Raw genomic sequence first — 26,715 nt, forward strand, 5'->3', positions numbered from 1 at the left:
AGTTGTTCAAGTTTTTTAACAAACTATAATGTGCATAACTTTAAAATACTACTATTTAGTTTCACCAGAAATGAGAGGTAATGTGAGAAGAGAATGAGGGGAAGGGAAAATAGGATTCTGATGACCAGCTTTCCCAGGAATCTTGCTTCTGTTCTGGCTGTCGGCTGCCACTAGCTACAGACTTGTTGAGCAAAACGTGCATCTGTAAAATGAGTTAGCGGGAAGGCTGAAATTCAGACACAGACAGGAAAACATGGTAACATGCATCATCATAATATCTGCCTGCTTTTCTAGGGCAGTCCTTATGTCTGAACAAAGAGATGGAAAATGAAACTAAAACTCAAAATGGTATCATCAGTATTGTTTATTTTCAATACTAATCACGAGTAACTCTAACTTTATTTGAATGTCACCATTTGTAAGATGGTGCCCATATTTAATAAGTATCTACTATTTAATAATAAATATTAAATAAATATTTAATACATTTCTAATGATATATAGAAATGATTTAATCATTCTTAAAAATAATCATTTGCCTGTGTACACAAGGGGCAACAAAAATATAGAGACATAGGAAGGAATGCTGACATTTTCTTTTTCTACTAATTTTGTGGCTAATTAAAAAAAATTTTTTTTCTGTGCTAATCTATTATTATTTTTAACTCTAAGTTTCACTTTAGAATTTTTATGAGTATTAGAAAGAGTTACAAAAGCAATCTGTTTCAGTAAAATTTTAAATATAATATTACAAAATTAAATTGTGCCAGGAAAGCCAGTAAATCTGTAATAAAATTCAGAACTCTACTATTAGTATAAACTTCAATAATCTATTTTCACCTGGGGTAAAAAGTATTATTAAGTTTACAGCTGGAATATCATTTACTTAAGAAAAAAAGTCTTGTTTATGTTTTACCAGACAGACGTAAGTTTTTCTAAGTCATACTGGCAAATAATTATCTTTTCATGTCTAAATACAATTCTAAACCAGCTCATCTGTTATATCAATACAAGGAAGCACTTTTGTATTATACTGGCTTTAGTGCAATTTTTTTAAAAAGCTGCTCAGTGAAGAATTCATTTCTGAAATACAGCTGTCTCCAGAATTATTTGACGTATCTGAACTGAATGCTGGGAAAATTCATTAGCATACCATCATATTTTTTACCTAATCATTCCCTTAAGTCTGTTCCAAAAATGTGAAAGACATCATCTACTTTGGCTTTACTAAAAATGCTTGAAAAAAAAAAGGATGCACAAATCTGTGCTCAACATGAAAACATTTTTTAAAAAGAAGCAAAATACAAAAGAAAACAATTCACAAATAAAATATAATGAAACAACCCCCATGAATAAAATCTCAGTCACAAACAGATTAATTCCTAAAATTCTAAAGCACAGATGATGAAAACAAATGAAACTATTTACTAAAATGAAAAGTGCATATTTAAAGTATAAGAAAAACTTATAGTTGTTATTTACTAAATTTACTAAAATTACTATTAATCATAAATTGATCTCTGAAGATATAATAAATATTAAGTCCTTATTTTCTGAACATCACAGCTTAGTGCTCGCTTCAGCAGCACATATACTAAAACTGAACATCACAGCTTATAGAAGATAAGCAGTATTAGTGCCACAAACAATCAGGCAAGACCTACAGAGGATAAGTACCAAGATGGCCTTACAGTTTTCCCTAACATACACAGAGAAAATGTCTATAGACTTTTGAGGGTAGAAGAAGAATGTGGGATATAAATAGTTCTGTATCTAGTCAACTGGTCATTTTTTTTTTTTTTTTTTACACTGTAAGTCTACACAACAGTTGGTCTCATGGAGAACACTGGAATAGCTTAGACTTTCTTCTTATAGCAAGCTCAAATTGTATCAGACAACTCTGATCAGTCTAGTCAATTGGCCATTCTTATTCAAAGGCAGAAGAAAGACATTTATAATATTCATTTCTACAAAGACTATTTACTGATATATATCAGTATATATACATATAATATATATATATATATATATACTGATATATATAATGCGCTATATTATACTGTTTCAGATGCTGAAATAAAACAATCAAGAGAAACTACTACATATTTATTTATATTTATTACACAAATACATATATATATATATATGGAAAGCATCAGGCACTCACATGTCCTATGCGGAGAACTAAAATAACAAGGGCTACCTTTAGATTAGGTAGTCAGAAATTGGTCCCTCTGACGACATGACTTTTAAGATGAGATGTAAATGACCAGAAGCCTTCTCCTCAAAAGATCATGAAACATAGCACTTCAGGTAGGATTTAGTTTAATTTTGGACTGTTTAAATAAAAAGAAAATGGAAGCAGAGTAGAGAAAGGAAAAAGATACATGATGAGCTCAGAGTAGACAAGGCAAATCATTAGGGTTTTATAAGCAACGTTAAAAATGTGAATATTATTTTAAGTGGATTTGAAAGCTTCAGCGAGGTTTTAAGCAGGAGAGCACTATGATCTGATTTGTGTTTAAAGGATCACTATCACTCCGGTGGCCTTGTGGAAACTAGATGGTGGCAGATGGGAGGTGTGGGAGAGGAAACAGGGAGACCAGGAGGGTAGAGAAGATGATAAAGAGAAGTAGACAGATGTAGGATATGTTTTAGAGGCAGAGTTGAAGAAACCTGCTAACAGACTGAATGGAATACAAATAAAAGAGAGAAATCAAGGACAATGGCTAGATTTTTGGCTTAGCTAACAGCTTATCAAAATGGGGAAGACTGAGGGAAGAGCATATTTGGGTTGAACAATCAATTTGTGAATTCAAATTATACTATCCCTAATACGTAAAGAAAAATGTATATCATGATATGATCCATTCTATTAATATCTGGTACAAAATAAGCCAATAAGAATGGCAACGACATGGCATAAAAAGACCAATAGCGGGTGCTGAATCCACTGAATATACAGCGGGCACCAAATCCACTTAAATATAAAACTAAGTCCAAATAATTGGTATGTTATAATTCTTAAAAGATATGCAGACTAATGCACACTCATGCTCCAGTACAATAAAAAAAAATTCTCAGGCTAAAAACTCTAAATACACTAACAAATATCTGAAAATTGGGAGATTGAACAGGCAGGAGGATATAAATATGTAAAATTCAACATCTGTAAACCTTGAAGTCAATGACTTTCAGTTCTTAATAAACCAAAAACACACATTTAAGCACGTTATTCAAAATCTTACAAGCCATCCTCTGTTAAAGAGGGTTGTTTTTTTTTTTAATGTTTGTTTATTTTTGAGAGAGAAAGAGACAGGCAGAGTGCTAGTGGGGGAAGGGTAGAGAAAGAGAGGGAGATACAGAATCCTAAACAGGCTTCAGGCTCTGAGCTGTCAGCACAGAGCTCGAAGGGGGTGGGGCTCGAACTCACTAACCATGAGATCATGCATGACTTGAGCTGAAATCAGATGATTAACTGACTGAACCACCCAGGTGCCCCAGCCATCCTCTGTTAAAACTAGACTTTGTACCTTTCAAATTATCAGCAGTAAAAATAAAAGAGACCTCTAGCCATAATATTTTTAAAGCTTCAAAAAACATTAAAAAACAAAAACCACATTAGAAGATCAAACATCTCACTGAACAATAATAGTGATAGACTCATCTATTAAAAGGAGAAAAGATTTAGATAATCTAGGGTTTATAAAATAAAACTCAATATAATTAAGAGAAACATCTAAAAACCAATGAAGTTTCAGAAGGGATTAAAGCAAAAACGATAGGCCCAAGTATAGTAGTAGCTCTACCCATTTGTTATATGCCACACAAATATAAACAAAACAGGAAGCTGGCAAGCTCAACGTTTCAAAGAGCACTAAAAATAACAATTTTATCACAAAAAGTATGAAAAACTGTCTGCCAGAGAAAAAATAAATAAGTCCAGTAAAATCAATGGCTTACTTAAGTATCAACAGTAACTAACTAGAAAGTGTAAGTGGGGGAAAATGTCATTCATAACAGTAAGAAATATCATAAATATGAATTATGTGGCAAGTTATAATACTTTCCTGAAGACCTGAATTTTAAAAATTCTTCCTTTTGTCAAAATGCCAAATTAAATGCTAAATTAATCTCACAAGCATTTTTCTCTTCGATAGAAATGATTTAAGGTCTCCTGAAAAAATATTATGTAAACAGAAAGGAAATAACTGAAAAACAAAAGCAATGAAGATTATAAAATGCAGTGAAAAGTAAGAGTCATCAAAAACAGGGTAGTAGTGAACAAGGAATAGGAGGAAAAAAACAATCACTGGAACAGAAAACAAAACCCATGGTTACTTGGAAATTTAGTTTATGACAATCAAGGCATTTCAAACCTGCAAATAAAGGACAAGAGTCTGTAATAAACAGCTTTGGGAAACTGTCCAGCCACTTGAAAAAGAACAAACCTAGCTAGGGCTCTCCTTCACCCCTTAGAACGAAATTGTTCCTGATGGGGCAAATATATAAACGTTGGAAGAAAAGAAAGGAAAAAACTAGAGGAAATTACAGTTAAGTAGTTTTAGAACTGTCTAGTAGAAAAGGCCTACGGAGGAAGAGGGGAATAGAGAAAGGAGGACTGACAAATTTATCTAGGAGGAAAAAAAACCACTTCCACACAGAAAAGGAAAGTATCACAAGAGCAGAGTATGAAGAGAGAAGACAAACTGGAGAAAACCGGAAAAACATATGAAGAGTCACTATTCTCAAAGTGCAAATGGCATTTAAAAATCGATAATAAAAGACAATTTGGTAGAATTCAGTAAAACATAACTATAGGCAAAAAAAAATATGAAAATGATCAAGTACTAAAATCACATTATCAAACATTTATTGAACTTCTATATTATTCTTCTTGGGGAAAGAATTTAAACATTAGTCAATCTTACATATGAATGAACTCTGACATAAGGTCAGCAGCTTTTCAAACAAAGGAATGAGAACTTCCTACCTTTCATTAATTTATGGTTCCAACAATTAATCCCCGTGTGTTAAATAACATCATATGATGATATATGTTTCTTTTTTATGGCTTATTGAGAACTCCGTATAGTAGCATTTTAAAAAACACATTCATTAATTCATTACATGAACAATACTCAGAAGTAAGTTGGTTGAGTGTCTGGCTTCAGCTCAGGTCATGATCTCACAGTCCGTGGGTTTAAGCCCTGCTTCAGCCTCTGTGCTGACAACTCAGAGCCTGGAGCCTGCTTCAGATTCTGTGTCTCCCTCTCTCTCTACTCCTCTCCCATTCATGCTGTCTCTCAAAAATAAATAAACATTAAAAAAAATTTAAAAAAAAGAAGCTATATTCTCAACTCAAGTAAACTGTGCTAAAACAAGCCCTCACTTAGGGCAGAGAAGGAAGGAACATCTTTATTTCCTCCAAGAACTCAACTCATTCATTATTTGGACTATCACCGTCCCCTGAACATAACTGGAATATTTATTCAAGTGACTCCTCCAGAAGAGGCAAATACTTGCCAAGTTCTGTTCTATTCTCTTCTATTTGTGTTAGTGACATCCCTGGAAATCATTTATTACTTATTAGATAAAACTTAGTAGCAGAACTCTCAAAGAATATCACAACAATTTCTAATACCCAGGGGGAAAAAAGGATACTGTGCCTTATTTGAAAGCTTATTTTCAAAGCATTGCAGCATATGCTACCCTCAGTAATATCTCTCTTATGAATCATACACTTAATGATCAAGATATTGTATTTGAAATGCAGAAACATTTTATATGCTCAAATTAAGAAACTGATGTAATTACAGTCACACAATTATTCTACATGTTTAAGTTTATGAAGCAGCAAATGAACAGATCACCAAATATTCACCTACCCGGTCAAAAATTACTACTCTTCATCCCAAAGACATTTTTTGTAGAATTAGAAAAACCTATCCTAAAATTTATATGAAATCTCAAGGGACCCCAGATAGCCAAAACAATCTTGAAAAAGATCAAAATTGGATGATTCACACTTCCCGATTTCAAAACTTACTACAAAGCTATGGTACTCAAAATACTGTGATACTGGCATAAAGACAGACATATGGACCAACAGAATAGAATAATCCAGAAGTAAGCCCTTGCATATATGATCAAAGATATTTTGACCTTCAACCAAAAAGATTTTTTACAAGGTTGCTAAGACCATTCAATGGGGAAAGGGCAATCTTGTCAACAAATGGTGCCGGGAAAATGGATATCCACAAGCAAAAAAATCAAAGCTGAACCCTCACCCAATACCAAATACCAAAATTAACACAAAATGATCAAAGACTTAGTAAGACTTAAAACTATAAAGCTCTTAGAATAAAACATAAAGCAAAGCTTACTGACACTAGATTTGGCAATGATTATTTGGGCATGACCAAAGGCACAGACGACAAACGAAAAAATAGACAAACTGGACTTCACAAAAATTTTAAAATTTTATGTACCAAAAGACACGATCAACACAGTGAAAAGGCAACCCACAGAATGGGAGAAAATATTTTCATATCATTTACCTGACATGGGGTTAATATCCAGATTACACAAAGAACTCCAAAAACTCAACAACAAAGAGACAACCCAATTCAAACATGGGCAAGGACTTAAATAGACATTTCTCCAAAAACGACATACAAATAAGCAAATGAAAAGATGCTCAGCATCACCAATCACTACAGAAATGCAAACAAAAGCTACAATGAGGTACCCCCATACCCATTTGGATGACTGCTATAACAAACAAAACAAAACATAAAAATAACAAGTGTTGGTAAGGATGTAGAGAAATTGGAACACTTGAACATTGTTGACAGGAATGCAAAATTGAACAGCCACTGCAGAAAACAACACGGTGGTCCCTCAAAAAATTAAAAATAGAATTACCACATGATCAAGCAATTCCACTTCTGGGTATACACTCAAAAGAAAAAAAGCATGTATGGAAGAAATATTTATATGCTCGTGCTCATACAGGAGCATTACTCACAACAGCTAAAATGTGGAAACAACCCAAGTATCCATCAATAGATGATTGGATAAATAAAATGTGGTATATACATTCAATGGAAATGTTTAGTCCTGAAAAGGAAGGAAATTTAGACATATGTGACAACTGGATTAGTCCTGAGCCTTGACACTATAGTAAGTGAAATAGGCCAGTCACAAACACACCAATACTGTATGATTCCATTTACATGAAGCATTCGGAGTAGGTAAATCACCAAGACATAAAATGGTGGTTGCCAGAGGCCAGGAGGAGGAGGGGAATGGGAAGTTATTATATAATGGGTATAAAGTTTAAGTTTTACAAGATGAAAAGAGTCCTGAAGATGGATGGTGGTGATGGTAACACAACATCATGAATGTCATATTTTATAACACTGTACATTTCAGTACACTTAAAAATGGTTTTGATGCTAAATTTTCTGTTATGTATATTTTACCACAATAAAAAAACTGGAGGGGTGCCTGGGTGGCTCAGCCAGTTAAGCGTCTGACTCTCAGTTTCAGCTGAGATCATGATCTCAGGTTTCGTGAGTTCAAGCCCCATGTCAGACTGTCACTGCAGAGCTGCTTGGGATTCTCTCTCTCCCTCCCTCTCTGCTCTTATTCTGCTCATGCTGTCTCTGTCTCCCTCAAAATAAGTAAATGAACTTAAGAAAAAAAAACTACTACTTCTCTCATTAGAAACTCTTAGGTTATCAAAATAACAAAATTATTTCACGTTTTACAAAGTTTTGTTTTCAAAGCAAATTACTCAGTCTGTTTTTTTATTTTTAAATTTTTTAAAGTTAATCTCTACACCCAATGTGGGGCTTGAACTGACAACTCCGAGATCAAGGGTCACCTACTCTACCAACTAAGCCAGCCAAGCACCCCTATTCAGTATGTTTTAAAGCAAACAGCCTTCTGATACACAGAAGTGTTGGAAAAAAAAAAAAAAGAAAGAAAAAAGAAAAGCATTAGGCTAACACCAGAATTATTAAACCTAAATCAACCAGCCAAGGTATAGCTGACATATAAAATACCATTATCCTAAATATCGTCAAATATCTCACCCCATCAATGAATACTTTCTTAATTAAACTCTCATAAGAGCTAAAACTGAAGTTCAAATATTTCACAACCTTAAAAAATTACTTTAACAATGTCAATATGTCTTCCAATTTTTGAATGTACACGTTTCAAATTTTATTTCACAACAAACTTCACATCAAACTCATCTTTAACTAACAACCTCCAATGAGATTTAATGTAATCATATTGGAGATATTCTACTGCCCTGGCAACATAAAGATTTCATTCTTGGAAGAAGGGAAATAAGGAAAAAAATATAAAAAATGTTTTTTATATTTATTTATAAACTACACTAGAAAAGTGTTCAAAAATTGTCTTAAGAGTTTTAATACATACCAGGCTCCAATTTGATAATTTTTACTGCAGCCAACTCTCCTGTATGAATATTTCTAGCCTAAAATGAAAATAAAAATGTTTTTAAGTTTGTTAATTATATAAAAGTATGTGACACTATGTTCACTAATTGCTTAACAACCATGCTTTTAACAGAACTAAAAAACAAAATCTTTATTTCCAATAAAATGAGTATATTCATTTTTGCATCAAAGAAAAATATAGAAAAGATACACACACACACACACACACACACACACACACGCACACACACACGCACACAGTTAGTGACCTTTAGTCCCACCACTCAAAAATGGCTATTGTCTTTTCTCTCTTTTTTTAAAGTTTTATTTAGGGGCGCCTGGGTGGCGCAGTCGGTTAAGCGTCCGACTTCAGCCAGGTCATGATCTTGCGGTCTGTGAGTTCGAGCCCCGCGTCAGGCTCTGGGCTGATGGCTCGGAGCCTGGAGCCTGTTTCCGATTCTGTGTCTCCCTCTCTCTCTGCCCCTCCCCCGTTCATGCTCTGTCTCTCTCTGTTCCAAAAATAAATAAAAAACATTGAAAAAAATAAAAAAATAAAAAATAAATAAAGTTTTATTTATTTATTTTGAGAGAGAAAAAAAGGATGTGCACGCATGAGCTGGGGAGGGGCAGAGAGAAAGGGAGAGAGACCATCCCAAGTAGGTTCCATGCTGTCAGTGTGGAGTCTGATGTGGAGCAAAGTCACCAACTGAGATCATGACCTGAGCGGAAACCAAGAGTTGGATGCTTAACCAAATGAGCCACTCAGGTGCCCCCAAAATGGCTACTGTGTTTTCTTTATACTAGAAATAATATTTTTGTTAATTAAAAAATACTCATTGTTTTTATATATTTTGTAAGTATAATAATAGATCATTATGGGAAAATCTAGAAAAGCAAGTCATCCATATCTTACTACCCAGGAGAAAAAAGTTAACATATAGATAGTGTGCTTCCTTTTTTGCCCCGTGTAGATGCATGTGTATGTGCTGTAGAAGATGATGCCATCACAGTTTTCTACAATGTGATTTGTAATGCTGCATAATTTTCTACTGACGGGATAAAGACTGTATTTCACTAATCTCCATCTGAACATGGAGAATTTTAACATTATTCTGTAGTTATAACTAGAGAGATTAATATATCTTAGCTTTGTATCTATCCACAGCCTTATTTCCTTTAGATAAATTGCTAGAAAACAAACCATTCACTACTTAACAAAATGTCATGCCAGACTTATTATAAGTAGTGCTGCAATGATTAGTGTGCAAATATTTTGGCACATATCAGAATTTATCATTGAGGCAACCTACAAGTGTAATTGTTCGGTCAAAGGTATGTGGATTTTAACATTTATTTACTTTTGAGAGAGAGAGAGAGAGAGCGCGCGAGAGAGCGAAAGGGGGAAGGGCAGAGAGAGAGAGAGAGAGAGGGAGGGAGACACAGAATCCGAAGCAGGCTCCAGGCTCCATGCTGTCAACACAGAGCCCGATGCAGGGCTCGAACCAACGAACCGTGAGATCATGACCTGAGCCGAAGTCGGACGCTTAACCGACTGAGCCACGCAGGCTTCCCAAAAGGTATGTGGATTTTAAATGAATATATTGCCATATATTGTTTTTATAATATATGAATTTATACTCTCACAAACCTTGGATGTGAAATCTGTATCTGTCAAGTTCTATTGTAGGTACAAATTTGTATTCTGTCTTTAAAATATCTTTCTCCATGCTATACATTACTTTAAACGGCCACATAATAGTCTATATAATCATTCTCCCTTATTGCTAGACATTAAGAACGCCACACGTAGTCTTTTCATTATTTAAGGTTATTTTTTTCAAATGGATTCTAGGGATGGAAATTAACTAGGTCTAAGGGTATGAACATAAGCATTTAAGGCCAGGGGCTCTGGGGTGGTTCGGTCAGTTGGGCGTCCGACTTTGGCTCAGGTCATGATCTCGTGGTCTGTGGGTTTGAGCCCCGTGTTGGGCTCTATGCTGACAGCTCAGAGCCTGAAGCCTGCTTCGGATTCTGTGTCTCATTCTCTCTCTGCCCCTCCCCCACTTGTGCTCTCTCTCTCTCTCTCTCTCTCTCTCTCTCAAAAATAAATACATGTTAAAAAAAAAAAAAAAGGCCATTTAAGGCTATCAACACATACTGTCAAAATAGTCCAAAAGCATCGTACCATTATGTCGTCACTGTGAATATGAGTGCTCATTTTCACTACACCCTGTGGCATACCATATGTGGAAATGCACTTTAATAATTTATGACACCTTTCACTTACTATGTTAGATTCATATGTACATTTTCATACTTAGCATTAAAAATAAGGAAGGGGCATATTATAAAACAGGAACGTAAAATTATACCAATTTGCTGGATTAAATAAATCACATTATAAGAGGAAAGAGGAAAAAAGGGAAAGGAAAAGAAGAATGTAGGGAATATAGCCTTCAAAGGAATACTTTTAGATATGACATATAGAAGATGAGAAAAATAATAGAATGGGGGAGAGGGGTACAGAAGGAAAATCACAAACAGAAAGGAAGAAGTAAAAAAAGGATTTTCTACAGCAGAAGTCTCAAATATTTTGTGACAAGAAGTTCATATTTTCCTCATCTCTCATGGTAAATAGTGTAAGGAGGGGTTTGGCAAAGAGTGAACAGACATTTTAACTCCCCCCATATAATTTACCTCTCCCCCAAACGCAAACGCATTTGGAGAAATGGGAACAGGTCAGCCAAAAGCCTCATACCATAACTACCCTCTCCTCTTTCTTGCCCTTGAACAAAAGAATTGTCTGTTAGTGTCAGGTCTTGTCCCAGTTCCTAAGATCTTTCAGCATTTCAGTCCTCCCATGGGTTATAGAAAATTATGTGCATATAGATTTAGGCTGTCCACTGCTCAACTTTTCACATGCCAGCAAGATTCCAGTACAGAAAACATGGCCAGAAGTTATAAAATAAGTAGTAATAATTGACCTCTTGGGAATCTTGTTCAGTGGGTTTTAAATGTGTATTAGAAGACAAATTCCATGATAATGATGCATTATATTTGTAATTTGTAATTATACTTTGGAGGAACTCTCATATTCATTACTTAATTCTATTAAAGACACAGCTCAGTAAAGTTGGGGAACTTGCCCAAGGCTATGCCTGCTGGCCAGGGGCAAGAGAAGGAGTTAGAACCTAGTAACTATATTGTGATGTCAAGGTTTCACTGCTTCTTTCAATAGATGAGAACTTTTTAAATCCAACAGGTACAAGAGGAAAGTATTAATTTCATAGTATTTAATAGACTTCAGGGGTGACTTTTGTTGAAAATAAATGAATCATATTTTACATTAAATTATTTCCTATAATAATTTCCAATATAAGAGATTGTGAATTCTTACATATCTGAAAGTCTTAAATAATTTGAGACTTGAATTTGATCCAAGGAAAAATATTATTAATTATTTTAAATAATCTGGAAAAAGCATTCCAAAATGTTTAAAATCCATCTTAGAGGATTGGGAAAAATATCAACTGACAAGACTCAACTAATTCTTCTTGTAAGGCTACTGCATTATAATCTGGCAAACATAATCCACTTTCATCCCTGCATGTTGATACATTTCCTGGTTTTCCCTCTTTCCACATCTAAGTGATAATTTTTTAAATTTCACTGGAATCTTATAGAAAACAGAAAAAATCTATGGACACATAGTGAAAGTTTACACAGTGGAAAGAAGATTTAAGTATAAGAGACATAGATGGCACAAGAAAGTAACATATATGTACACTCACAAAAAAAAATTGCAGTTGAACCATTCAAAGTTCTAAAATTCAAGTAAGGAATGAAATGTTTAACTCATGTGACAGTGATAGATGCTGACATATCTCCAGCAACAAAACATTGTCAGGGTATTCATTACTCCAGTTTTTCAAGCAAAACAGGCATTAGGGCAATGCACTCTGCCAGTCACTAGAAACCAAAAGAAAATATGAGCCCATACTTCACAATTACAGACTCTCAAACGAGTGCCAACAGCATGAAAAGATCTAATATGCTTCTCTGTGAGTGTGAAACAATTAATTCCGATTTTAATCAGATTAACCAGAAGCAAAGGACTTGGTCTCTTACTTAAAAACACTGTCCTCATTTTGGTACATTCTCTTTCCCTGCCCTTCTCCACATTAGCCTATTTCATTTAGATTTCTCCTTCATGAAGCAATTTAGGTATCACCTCCTCCAGGAAGTCTTGCCTGATATCCCAAGGCTGGATGAAGTATGCTCTCTTCTTAGCTGTGGGCATGATGCTATAAAGAACTGTGCCATAGGCAGATGCTCTAAAAAGTTGTTGAATGGACAATTAAGACTGTAGGAAGATTATTACTCTCTTTACTTAAAAAATAAGGATAAAATATTAAAATCCTCCACACCTAGACAGTGCTACGAAACTGACAATATACTGCTTTAAATTATCTTTTATGTTGATTCATTTTCAATTTTTATTATGATGCATTAAATGAAGTATTTTGGAGAAAAATTTTATTTGTAAAAAAGTACTACAAAGTAATATTTTGTTTTAAAAAAGTCAATTATAAAATGGCAGTCCCTCTCCTCCCCATTTCATCCCCCTGAGGTAACTACTGTTAACAGTTTAGCGTATATCCTTCATGACTTTTAATTAGGTTGATTCTCAAGAACACATATACTGACAGTTTAGTAGTTTCTTACAAAGCTAAACATAGTCTTTCCATATGATCCAGCAATCTCCACTTCTGACATTTACTCAATTAAGTTAAAAACTTAATCCACACAAAAATCTGTACAAGAATGTTTACAGCAGGTTTTATTCATAATTGCCCAAACTGGAAGCAATTTAGATGTCCTTCAACAGATAATAATAAATTATGGTACATTCATACAATGGAATATCATTTAGTGATAAAAAAATGAGCCATCAAGCCATGAAAAGATATGAACCTTAAATGTATACTGCTAAGTGAAAGAAGCCAGTCTAATACCATATGATTCCAACTACATGACATTCTGGAAAAGATAAACTAATAATACGGGGATCAACATCAAGATAAAACTATAGAGAGAAAAAAGAACAATGGTTTCCAGGGGCTGGAGCAGAGAGTGAGGAACAGGTAAAGCACAGGGAGTTTTTAGGGTGGTGAAACTATTCCATGTGAAGCTGTAATGGTAGATACAGGTCATTATGTATCTGTCAAAGCCCATAAAACTACAACACAGCAAGTGAATCTTAATGTAAAGTATGGACTATAATAATAGTATATCAACACCGGTTCAATAATTATAATAAATGTACCACACTGATGTAAGATGCTAATAAAAGGAGAAACTGTGTGGGTACGTGGGTAGCTGGGAGTAGATGAAAGTCTACATACTATCTGTTCAGTTATCTCTAAATCTGAAACTGTAGTAAAAATTAAGTCAATTAGTTACTTTTTAAAGAATACATATAAAACTATCTTTTTAAGTATATACTTTCAGACACATTTAGGAGTCAATTTTTATGATTAAAATCAACATAAATATGTTGTTTCAATTTAATAAAACCAAAATAAAGACACAAGGATAAAGAACACCTTGTTTTGTGTTTTTTTCGTTTTTTAGAGATTCTGAGGCGCTCAGAAAGAATCAGCTCCTTGGAAGATATGAACTGCAGAACCAAATAAAATAAAGATGGTGTTTCAAAATTCAGCTATACAACGCAGAAGCCAAAATATACGCAGTGACAGAAGTAAAGAGTAAAGAAAAAATAGATACTAAAACTCCCACTTATAGGATAAATACTTAAACGCCAGTCTCCACTTTGAAGACATCTGTTCTCTCCAAATGAAGAACTGATGGGCAAATTTTTGTACTCTGTAATTTTCCAGCTGGATTTTTAAAACAGAGAGCAGTACCAGGCTCTTTTATAATAAAAGGCAAAGAGGCTTTCAGGAAAAAAAAAAAAGATCTAAACAGAGACTTACAGATTGAATTTACTAAAGAGATCTTTCAGAAGTTTAACTATATAATTTCACACTATAATCCAGAAGAGTCATACATAATACTGGTTTTTGAAATCCAACATTTCCCTCCAACAAGTTAAATGTGATATTCTCAAGTATTTTTGTTTTCAACTTTAATACACAAGAATGTGAAGATCCTGCGTTATGTTTATAAAAAGAAGTAATGGAAGTACCATGGTACCGCTACAAAAAGGACCTAAATATATTTCTGATTCCTGTTTATTTTAGTAGGTTATTGATATTTGCTATGTTCAGTCTTAGAAGTATACTAATCACCCAGAACTCTAATATTACTATAGCTTATCTATTATTTAACTCTTAATTAGGAATTGAAATTACTGGGTGGGAAAAGATAAACTAATAATAAATGGGATTAATATCATGATAAAATCCATGAAAGAACGCTTCCTGTTAAATTAAGTTTCTATTCTCATTGCCAATGCATTTCCCTTTAACCTCTTAATCAGCATTTCCAAGTCAATTTACTACCAGTGAAGTATTTTAACGCAAACTCTCCTGTCTTGGATTTTTTAATTCATAGTAAAAGTTACCCTGAGATTTCCATTTGCACAAAGGGGGGGGGGGGGGGAAAGTAAAGATGCTGAACTTCCTAATTCAGCCATTTCTATTTCAACAACACCATGCAGCTGCCAGTTTTATCAGCTATGAACTTCTTCATATGCTGTGAAATTTAAGGTGACTAAAAATAAAGGAAAAGTCTTGTGTCTAGACATTTTACCTACAAGTTTTCAAGGAAGAATAGGAAGATATGACTTAATAATGAACATTACACCTCCGTAATCATTAAGTTAGAAGAGAATTTTTTTAATTAAGTCAAAAAATGAAACATAAGTAATGACAGTCACCATGAACATTCAGCTCTTACATGCAACTTTACTGTTCTTCATATTAGACCCCTCATCCTATCTCCAATTAACTTCCTTCCAGCATATATTAAGGCCACAAAACTTTTCTGTAAGGCCAATTGGGAGCACCAGTTTTAAACATGCCCCCTTCCTCCAAAAATATTCTTTAACAGAACAGAAAATCCAGACATCTCAAAATTTAACAAGCTATCTCTAGTGACCAGTGATTATTCCTCAGAATCAGGATTAAACATCCTAGATTTAAGAATATGAACTATGGGGAGCCTGGGTGGTTCAGTCGGTTGGGCATCCAACTTCAGCTCAGGTCATGAGCTCATGGCTCATGAGTTGGGCTCTGTGCTGACATCTCAGAGCCTGCTTTGGATTCTGTCTCCCTCTCTCTCTCTGCTTCTCCCCTGCTTGTGCTCTCTGTCTGTCTCTCTCTCTCTCTCTCTCTCTCTCTCTCAAATGGAAATAAATAAACATTAAAAAAAAAGAATATGAACTATGATACAAAAGTAGCAACACAGCATCTATAAGGTTTAAAGAATACAAAGTCCTGGTTTATCCACAAAAGAAGTAAACAATTATGTCATAGTCTATAAAACCTTTATACCTAAATCTTTATGGAACATTGTTTTTGACTGGTTCAATTCATTGAACAAATACTACTGAATACCTACTATGTGCCAAGTACTGTTGATACTGGAGATTTAGTGAAAGAAAACAGTTCCAGGCACCTGGGTGGCTCAGTGGGTTTAGCATCCAACTCCTGATTTCAGCTCACACCATTGTTTGTGGGATGCAACCCCACATCAGGCTCTGAGCTGACAGCACAGAGCCTGCTTGGGACTCTCTCTCTCTCTCTCTCTCTCTCTCTCTCTCTCTCTCTGTGTCTCTCTGCCCCACCCCTGCTCGTGTGCATGTGCGTGCACATGTGCATGGGTGTGCATGCTCTCTCTCTCTCTCAAAATAAATGAACATTAAAAAAGAAAAACAAAAACAGTTCCTGCCTTCCAAGACTTTTATCAGTTGGAGAGAGATGAAAGTAAAGAGTACCATACAGTGTGAGAAATGCTCTCAAAGGTGATACAAGACAGCACAGCGGGGGTTCTGAGCCCACTCAAAGCTGGCTGGAGAAAGCTTCCAAGAGAAAGTAAGTATAAGCTGAGACCTGGTAAGAAATATTGGGGTTAGGGGGAGCACGGTTTGATGGTGGTGGTGGTCATAAGTGATTATGGAAGAATTCCAGGCAATGGTGTAAAGACAGGAGAAAACATGGGCATCTAAAAGAAGTAAAAATATCTTGTGTTAAGGGAACCTAAGAGGGAATGGTAAGACATAAGATTCCTCTGAAGCTTAGGACAGACTGTTTCACTCACTATTCTCTTGTAGCTACCATCTACTACTTTCTTGGTCACCCCTTCCTTGTTCATTTAAGATTTTGTAGCCCCTGGTTCACAGTCTTCCTCTCTACCCCTTCTCTTGCCTCCAAGAGAAGTCTTAGAGACTTCAACATCAGATTTACTTCCTGACTTTTCATTGACCTCCTATCTGCATCTTGATTTCAAATACTATACATCCTGATGATGACCTATCCTTTCAGCCCACTAGTCCTTCTGTTCTTATCAAAGAATTCCCCTAGGGCTACCAGGCACCAATTACATCTTAATTCCCCACACTCTCCCTAAACTGTCAGGGTTCCATGGCCTATCATTCCACTGACACTCTCTTACAAATATCCTTAATTTCCTTCCCATCTTCCCCTCTGTCACAGTAGCCTGGCAAAATCCAGGCATCAGATTAAACCCAATCATCCACTAATTCCATACTGGTTTTGAATAGCTAAATGTTGTTGGGGGAAAAAAATTTACAAAATCATGTCAGCTGGTCTTGTTTTCAAATCGTAACACAGATCTCAAACTACAACTTCTCTAGTAGGTTTGATTTTCCACTCTTCATAAGGACTATTTTACTCCTCTTTCTTCAAACCTTCAATAATGCCTCAGCCTCTTTATTACTCCCTCTTCTCTTACCTATCCTGAGTGATGATGGAATTTCACCTTTTCTTTATCTAAATTCTCCTATGTAGTCTATGGTTTTAACAACCATCTCTAGGACAAATCTCTCCTTACTCAGCTCCAGACTCCTAATCCCATGGAAATCTGCCAAGCATCTCAACCTTAACATGTCTAACACAGAACACTTGGTTATCCCTGCTCCATAAACCCATTCATCCCTATATCTTCCCAATCTAAATAAAATGAACCGCATCCACTCAGTTCCTTAAATCCAAAACCCAAGGTCCTTCTTCATTTCTTTCCTTCACATTCTTCACATCTGATATATCAGCAAATCCTGATGGCTTAAAAATATAATCAAATCCATCCACTTCCTTTTACCTCCTCTGCTATACTCTAGTCCAAGCTTGTCTCCATTAGAAACTGGTAAATTATTTAATGTGAAATGCAAAGAAACAGCAAGCCTAGGATAACCCCTACTTTCTGGAATGCACAACTGAGCAGACAGTGTGCTCCCATTCACTAAAATGACAAACATAGGAAGATGAACACGTCTTATGGGGGGAGACAGGAAGGCAGTGAAGGGGCATAGATGAAGGGCTCATATTTGAACATATTTAAATTTTAGGTTCCAATGGAAACCTATCAACTAGTGAGAATGTGTAAGCCACTTAATAGATACCTCCTGAAGCACAAGAGCTAACCTGGATTTGAGCCAGATTTGGGCATCATCGACATTACTGAGTCCAAGCAGTTAGATGAGATTACTTAGGAAGAAAATGGAGAATAAGAAAAAAATAAAGTCAAGAATAGAATGCTAAAAAATTACCCACATTAAGGGATAGTGAAAACAGACAAAACTACAACTAAAACCACTCCAGAGATACTATTCTATTAGAAGCTCAGTTTGGAGAAACTCCTAGAAATCATCAATTCAACTTCTCTCTGAAAAACAATTCTCTTCTACTTAGTCTAAATACAGAAATCATTTGGTCAATGTGATATTCATTTTTAAGATAACTTTAGTTGTATGAAGGCTTTTTTATGATAAGCAAAGTCTACTTTCCTATAGTTTCTCCTCAGTGGTCCCACAGTTTTGGTCTGTGAGAGAACACTGATTTAGTATATTTTTCCTGCTGTGACAAATTTCACATATCTAAATTACTAATTTATTCAGTAAATATTGAGTCCCTATGGCAGTCAGGGGCTAGGTTCTAATTTTAACCCTCCTCAGGAAAAAAATATATATATATAAAAGCTCCCTTCTAACTACAAACATCCAACCCCTTCAAAATGCAACATACAGATTCATCACCCTTCCCATCATTCCAGATACTATGTACTTTGACTAAGTGCTCAGAGTTTGATATCCAACAAAAATGACAGCAGTTGTAACATTAGATTCATAGCATTAAAGAAAATTTTTTTGAATTTCTATAAACTTATGATACTTTTAGAATTTAAAAATAAATGTTGAAAATGTTATATTCAAAATAGAATGCAATACTTTATCCTTTGACAAGAGCAAAGTAAAGTGCTTCATTTTATTTCTATCATAAATCCTTTCAGGAAAAAAGTGAGGTTATAAATACTAGATATATTATACACTATGTAAGTTGTTATATAAATTTCAAGGAAACTGGTTCCAATAAGACTATCAAATTTATGGGAACAAAATATAATAAGGGTAGATCCACTTACAGCCTAAACTCCACATGAAAATTTAAAATAAAGATTAGTCATTCATTATTTTAATATTTTTCTCAGTGAGGGGTACCCAGGTGGTTCAGTTGGTTAAGCGTCCAACTTTGGCTCAGGACATGATCTTGAGATTCTTGAGTTCAAGCCCCGTGTCGGGCTCTGTGCTGAGAGCTCAAAGCCTGGAGCCTGCTTCAGATTCTGTGTCTCCCTCTCTGTCTGCTCCTCCCCCACTCGTGCTCTCTCTCTCTCTCTCAAAAATAAACATTAAACAATTTCAAATTTTTTTTTCACTGAGCACCTCTCATGCATCAGGTACTTTAGATAGGCAGGTAATATTGCTGGAGCAAGAGCAAAGAATTACAAAGATTTACCTGCCCTGTTTGAGTTTCAATGGGACAGATTTTAGATAGCACCTAAAAAGGAACTGACTGCTTCTAAACATAGTATGTCCTTACTGTCTAAATAAGTTAAATGACTATTTGTCAAGGATAGGTTATGGGACACAAGCACTGTGGGAGAAGTTTCTGCCAACTCACCAACTCCTTAATTTTTGTGGAGTAAGTATTTCCAAGCTGCCTTCCACACACAGTTATACAGGTCTAGACAGGTGCTCCTGCTGCCATAGAAAGAGACTGTATTGCAGGGTTTCCCTGAAGACATATTACCAGGCAGACAGATTCAGAGCCTGAGGCCTTCCTGTTTAGGTCACTCCAAATCTGGCCACATGACTTAGATCTCAGGACACAGTAAAGACTTAGCCTGTCAGGACACTTACTTGTCTGTGAAAACTGTTTTCCTAACCCTTTCTTAGAACAGACTGATTTTATTAAAAGGAGACTTTCATCCAAAAGATTACCTAAATTGAATTAATTATCTGCAAGTCCTAATGGCAAAGAAAAAAAAGGGCTTGTGTCAAGATTACAAGAGGTAGGGAATCACTGTTGGTGGGTGCAATGTTTTTGCGGAATAACTGGTCGAAACTCACTAAAACTTCAAAAAGCTTAGAAAATTTAATTCTAGAAATTTACTTAAAGAAACAATATTCTTTTTTTTTTTTTTTTTAAACGTTTTTATTTATTCTTGAGACAGAGACAGAGCATGAACGGGGGAGGGTCACAGAGAGAGGGAGACACAGAATCTGAGGCAGGCTACAGGCTCTGAGCTGTTAGCATAGAGCCTGATGCGGCGCGCGAACTCATGAACCCCGAGATCATGACCTGAGCCAAAGTATGATGCTTTACGCACTGAGCCACCCAGGCGCCCCAATGTTTATTTTTGAGAGAGAGCACGTGCGTGCAAGGGAGACACAGAGAGAGAAGGAGACAGAGAATCTGTAGCAGACCCTGCACAGAGCCGATATGGGACTCAAACTCACAAACTGTGAGTTCATGACCTGAGCCGAAACCAAGTGTCGGACGCTTAACCAACTAAGCCACCCAGGTGCCCCTGCGATATATTATTAAATGAAAAAAACTGAATTATCATACATATATACACACACACACACACTATATATATATAACGTATATTGCATGTGATTCTGTGTTTTTATATACTATGATTTATGTATATACCGTTAATGTTAGCTTTTAAAAGTCTACAAAAATATCTACAGCAATGTTTATCTTTTGGTAAAGAAGATAGAGGTAATTTTTCATTTCTTCCTATATCATAGTTTTCTAAAAATGGGTATGTTGCTTAAAATGTATTTTAAAAATAAAAGGTAGGAAAGAAGGCTATTTCTGCCAAGGCAAGGAAGAGAGAGGCACAATAGGAAGGAAGGCAAATCCTTCCTACCCTTGGATCTATGCTACTGCAGAAATAATAATAGGAAATTATTCCTGGAAAAAAAACTGCTAAGAGACCCAAGCATCTCCATCATCTAATACAATTAGTAGCTGAAAAACTTAAAATGTAAAAGTTGTTAATAATTTACTGAGGGGCACCTGTGTGGCTCAGTTAAGTGGCTGACTCTTGATTTCGGCTCAGGTCATGATCTCACAGTTCAGTTTGTGAGTTTGAGCCCCACATCCGGCTCTATGCTGACAATGAAGAGCCGACTTGGGATTCTCTCTCTCTTCCTCTCTCTGTCCCTCCCCTGCTTGCACATGTGCATGCATGCACGCACTCTCTCTCTCTCTCAAATAAAGAAATAAACTTAAATAATTTATTGAAAGTTACATCTGTTAAAATAATTTAAGACATGCTTACATTGGATTCTCCCTGATACTGGTAAGGACTAAAAAAGTGGGGCAGGACAGCACAGGACACCTAAAAAAGGAGGTACATGTGTGTGCGAAATAACACACCGGTTCACAAGACAACACTAAAAGTCACATCCTTCTCAGGCAGTCCTGTTTACCTTAAATTAGAGGCACACAGAAGTAACTAGCTAATGCTATCTGCCTGAAATAATTAGTGTTTTGTTTATTTTAATTTATAATAGCATTATATAATACAGTCTATTGGACTCAGTTAACCTAGATAACAATAACCATGAGTCTAAAGTTCAGACAAAATGAGGGCAAGAAAAGGCACAGTAAGAAGAGTGTCCCAACAACCAAAAAAAGGACAGACTTTCTTTTTAGTTATTTACATTGTAGGGTGGCTGTGAGCCGAGTCGTCTTCATAGTAAAGACAAATCAACCCTGGGTTCCGATTTGGAAAATATGACGGTAAGAGTAACGACCAGGAGGGGTAACCAGGAAAAAGTGCCTCTTAAAACTGGTGCCGAGAACTGAGGCTTACACGTACATTCAAATCCATCCAAAAAATCCCTCATCTCTAAGCAGAGGAGTGAGGCCACGAAGTCTCATCTGACCATAATTTGTACAGAGCTTATTATGTGGTAGGCAATGTGTTAAGAGCTGTGTGTGCAGCAATGAATTTAAAGGTACAGTGCCGAGGCAGCTTCGTATAGTAGAAACAACAGAGATTATAGAGTCAGAAGAGCTAGATTCAAATCCTCAGAATTCCGCTTACTAACAGTAAGATATAGGACAAATAGTAAGTTTTTTCTTGGGTAAACTAGAGATGATAACACACCTGTCCCTACTTCATAGGATTATTTTTAAAAACAAATAATATACTGATTATGGGAGAGCTAAACAAACATTAGTCACTCTTAGTCATTTTAATCTGATTTCGTTTTTGTAAAAATGTTGGAAGGTAGGGGCCAGTATGATTCATGGGCCCAAACACCTCCAAGGATAGATCAGGTTATCCGCCTGGCTTCCCAATTCATCTTCTCAAAATCTGAGTGGGAGATGATGACATTTAACAGAAATAGAGATGTTTGACCTAAATTCATCTTGCCCTTTACAGAGACTTACCTACACTAACTTAAACAGTACTTCACATAACTGGAGAGCACTAGCCTTCTAATAACACTCAAATGTACAAATAGTCCAATACAGCCAAGTGAAAGTGCCTGCTCCAATTTATCTCAACTTGGACTAGGTTCTCAAATTGACAACAAAGCCCTGAAAATACATGTTTTCACTTGTTAATAAGCTTCATGTTTCTCTTCCTGTGTATTTGGTATGAAACCACAATTTAAACCTGAGAAGTGAAACTTTTGTAAATTTTGAAAGCAAAACTAGAAAAGAAATCTAAGTCAATCTGCAGTCTATCCCATTTTATCAACAACACTGGAAATGATGGATAAAGTGAAAATGGTAAACCTATGTAATAAAAATAACAAGAACACTAAAATGTATTATAAGCCTAAGGTGAAGGCTATATCCACAGGTCAATTCTGGAAACAGAATTTATATACCTGCACCAGTGATGGCACTGTTTTATGTCTATCTTCACCAAGATGAAAGTATTTTAAAGACTTCTTTTATAGTTCTCAAAACATTTCTATGAAGACAGAAAAGAGTTTTTAAATAATTTGTCTTCAGCCATGATCCAGAGCATCACATCTACTGTCAGAACCATATTCTTTTTTTTTAGGTAGTCATAAAATAAGCCTACTTCTGCACAGTAAGAAAAACAAATACTAAATACGATTTAACCAGATGATTTATAAAATAGTAAACATCCATAACAGTATACTTCACCTTAATAACACATTTTATTTTCACATAACCTTACAAAATATTTAATTGTTATTGAACTTGATTTAATTAAAATCACAATGATCTGTACTCTTGCACCAGCCAATAAGATGGTATGATGGCAATGCCATGTCTTAGTTCTAATTCCTGACCCTTAAGTTTACAATTTAGCAGTATAGATAGGGTCAGGTGATTCAGTAAGACAGAAATATTTAAGACTTCCTCTGATTACACAGAGGACCTGGCTAAGTCCTCGTTTGCTTCAAGTCTTTGCTCAAATCTAACCTTTTCAATGAAGTGGACCCTGAAGATCCTCTTACAATTCCCCAACCTGACCCCTCCATACCATCCTGGCAATCCTGATCCCCCTTAACCTGCTCATCTTTTCCTTCTTTCCATATCGTTAATCACCTGCTAACATATTACATAATTTTTATCATGTTTATTGTCTCTCTCTCCTACTAGAATCTAAGTTCCATAAGAGCAAGAATCTTGGTCTTCCTCTTCACAGACCCCAAGGCCTCAAAACAGTATCTGGCACATAAGAGGCCCTCACTAAATATTGGTTAAATGTTAAATACACCTTTCCACCCTGTCATCACCCTGCTCCATCCCAGCTCCCCATTGATCAATGTGCCTCAGCCTAACCGTACTCATAGGAAAACAAACAGAGCTGGAAATCTATGGAGGCTCTACTTTAGAGCAGAAGAGGGAGAGAAAAAAAGGGGGAGGGTAGAAGAAAGGGAGGGAAGGAGACTTTAAAAGTATTCCCCGTCTATGTCCCTGATAACCCCATCCTAAATTTTTGCCCTTAATCTTTCTAAATTTTCAATACCTCCCAAATTCTTTGTCTTGATTTTATTCCCTGTGGAATTCTGTCTCAAAATTCAGCAACACTCCTGGTCACTTGGGTGATAAAACAATCTTGAAGAATAATAACCGAAAAGCTATAATCATTCTCAATGGGAGAAAAAAAACAGAAGCAGTGGAAGAAACTGCTGGAAGAAGCAGTGGAAGAAGTCTGTCTCATTTCTTTTTCCTTTCATAGCTAAGCTGCTTCAAGGAGGGTTCTACATTCCCTTAACTTCCTTACTTACCATTCATACCTCAAATTTTACTTTTTTTTTTTTTAGTTTTTTTTTTTTTAACGTTTATTTATTTTTGAGACAGAGACAGAGCATGAACGGGAGAGGGTCACAGAGAGGGAGACACAGAATCTGAAACAGGCTCCAGGCTCTGAGCTGTCAGCACAGAGCCCGATGCGGGGCTTGAACTCACGGACCGCAAGATCATGACCTGAGCCGAAGTCGGACGCTCAACCGACCGAGCCACCCAGGCGCCCCTCAAATTTTACTTTTTAAAAAATTAATTTTAATTCAAATATAGCCGACACACAGCATTACATTAGTTTCAGGTGTACGACATAGTGATTCAACAACTCTGTAAGTTATGCTATGCTCACAAATATAGCTATTGTCACCATATAACACTTTACAATACCACGGACCATGTTCTCTATGTTGTACCTTTCATTCCTATGATGTATTCATTCCATAACTGGAAGCCTGTACCTCCCACTTCCCTTTACCCATTTTGCCCATCCCCTTCCCCCACTCCCCCCTCCCCTCTGGCAACCACCAGTTGTTCTCTGTTTTTATGGGTCTGTTTCTGCTTTTTTAATTTGTTTGTTCATTTTTCAGATTCCACATATAAGTGAAATCATATGGTATTTGTCTTTCTCTGTCTGACTTACTTCACTTAGCATAATATCCTCTAAGTCCATCCATGTCATCGCAAATGTTAAGATTTCATCCTTTTTATGGCTGAGTAATATTCCACTTATATACAGGTATGATATATGTGTATATATATATATATATATATATATATATATATATACACATACATGTGTGTGTATAGTCTATCACATCATACCAATTTATCTATCGATGGACACTTGGGATACTTCCATATCTTGGCTACTGTAAATAATGCTGCAATAAACACAGGTGTGGATATATTTTTTTTGAATTAGTGTTTTCCTTTTCTTTGCGTAAATACCCAGTAGAGGAATTACTGGGTCATATGGCATTTCTATTTTTAATTTTTTGAGGAATCTCCATACTGTTTTATACAGTGGCTGTATCAATTTACATTCTTACCAACAAGTTCCTTTTTCTCCACATCCTTGCCAACATTTGTTATTTCTGTTCTTTTTTTGATATCAGCCATTCTGACTGGTGTAAGGTGATACCTCACTGTACTTCTGATTTGCATTTCCCTGATGATTACTGATACTGAATCTTTTGTTCTTAATCAGCCCTTTAGATTCCTTACTTACACGACCACTATGTTGCTCACTCCTTCAAAACATATTGAACACATACTATCTGGGAGGGACTGTGCTAGGCTAGCTGATTCAACAGTAGATGCAAGATCCCTGTTCTCATGCAGTCTGAATAGAGCAGGAGATTGACAGCAACAATGATATGTGATGAATGATGAGTAAGAGGGTAAGAAATCATTCAGCAAATAAACATGACCTTATTTAAGGGACAGAAAAGGCCTCCCTGAAAATGCAGTTTTTAAAAACAAATTTAAAGAGAAGATAGGTGAAAAAGAAGAAGCGGCAAAGTATTCTAAGAAAAGGAAATACTATCTGCAAAAACCTGAAGGACAGACAGTGGAGTGCATATAAGGAACTGAATGAAATTCAGTATGGTTAAAATGTCAGGATAGGCAAGGTCTTAAAGTGTATGATATTCTAAGGCTTTACTCCATAGACAAAGAGAAGGAGGAATGACACAAACTTCAGATTTATATTTTTTGAAGATCAATATATTTTCCTTATTGCAGTCAGAGCAAAGGGGAACAAGAATAGATGCAGGAGATGACAGAGATCTTGATTTCTATGAAATTCTTGATTTCTTTTTTTTTTCTTAATGTTTATTTGTGAGAGAGAGAGGGAGAGAACATGAGCAGGGGAGAGAGGGAGACAGGATACAAAGTGGGCTCTGTGCCGAGAGTGGACAGCCTGATGCGGGGCTTGAACTCACCAACTGTGATAATATGACTGAGCTGAGGTTGGACACTTAACTGACTGAGCCACCCAGGCGCCCCAAAACTCTTGATTTCTATGAAAAGTTTCTCTTTTGTTTGTTCTTTGTTTCTTCTCAGACACCTTCAATGTCATTTTCTTCTGCCACCTCTCTTAAGACTACAGCATTTCCTCAACTCTCCTATAAACTCTCTTGGGTGACCTCACCTATACTTCACAGGTACCACCCCATAAAGTGATGATGACTCCCAAACCTGTATCCCCAGTTCATCTCTCAAGTCCAGAGCTGCACTGTGCTACCATCTGTCAGACGTATCCACCTATCAATGTCATATGTTGAAAACCACACACAAGATCCAAACCCACAAATTTAGTATTTTCTAATTCTGTTGATGGCAGCAATATAGTCACCCAAATCAGAATTTTAAATGCCACTGATTACTTGTCCTTCCCCCAACTAATCACCAGGTAATTTTGATCATCTTCTAAATATGAC

At 35.8% G+C, this 26,715-nt stretch overlaps 1 protein-coding gene across 3 annotated transcripts in view; it reads right to left on the reverse strand.

The window, feature by feature from the left end:
* The window catches only part of MAP4K5 (mitogen-activated protein kinase kinase kinase kinase 5), a 110,487-nt gene that overhangs the window by 78,115 nt on the left and 5,657 nt on the right, over nucleotides 1-26,715 (reverse strand). For all 3 annotated transcript variants that reach the window (XM_042943183.1, XM_042943182.1, XM_042943181.1), the window contains exon 3: nucleotides 8,458-8,515. In XM_042943183.1, the coding sequence (XP_042799117.1) occupies nucleotides 8,458-8,515 (58 nt within the window). The remainder of the gene's footprint in view (nucleotides 1-8,457; nucleotides 8,516-26,715) is intronic.

Source organism: Panthera leo, chromosome B3 (genome assembly GCF_018350215.1).
Source record: "Panthera leo isolate Ple1 chromosome B3, P.leo_Ple1_pat1.1, whole genome shotgun sequence".
NCBI lineage: Eukaryota > Metazoa > Chordata > Mammalia > Carnivora > Felidae > Panthera > Panthera leo.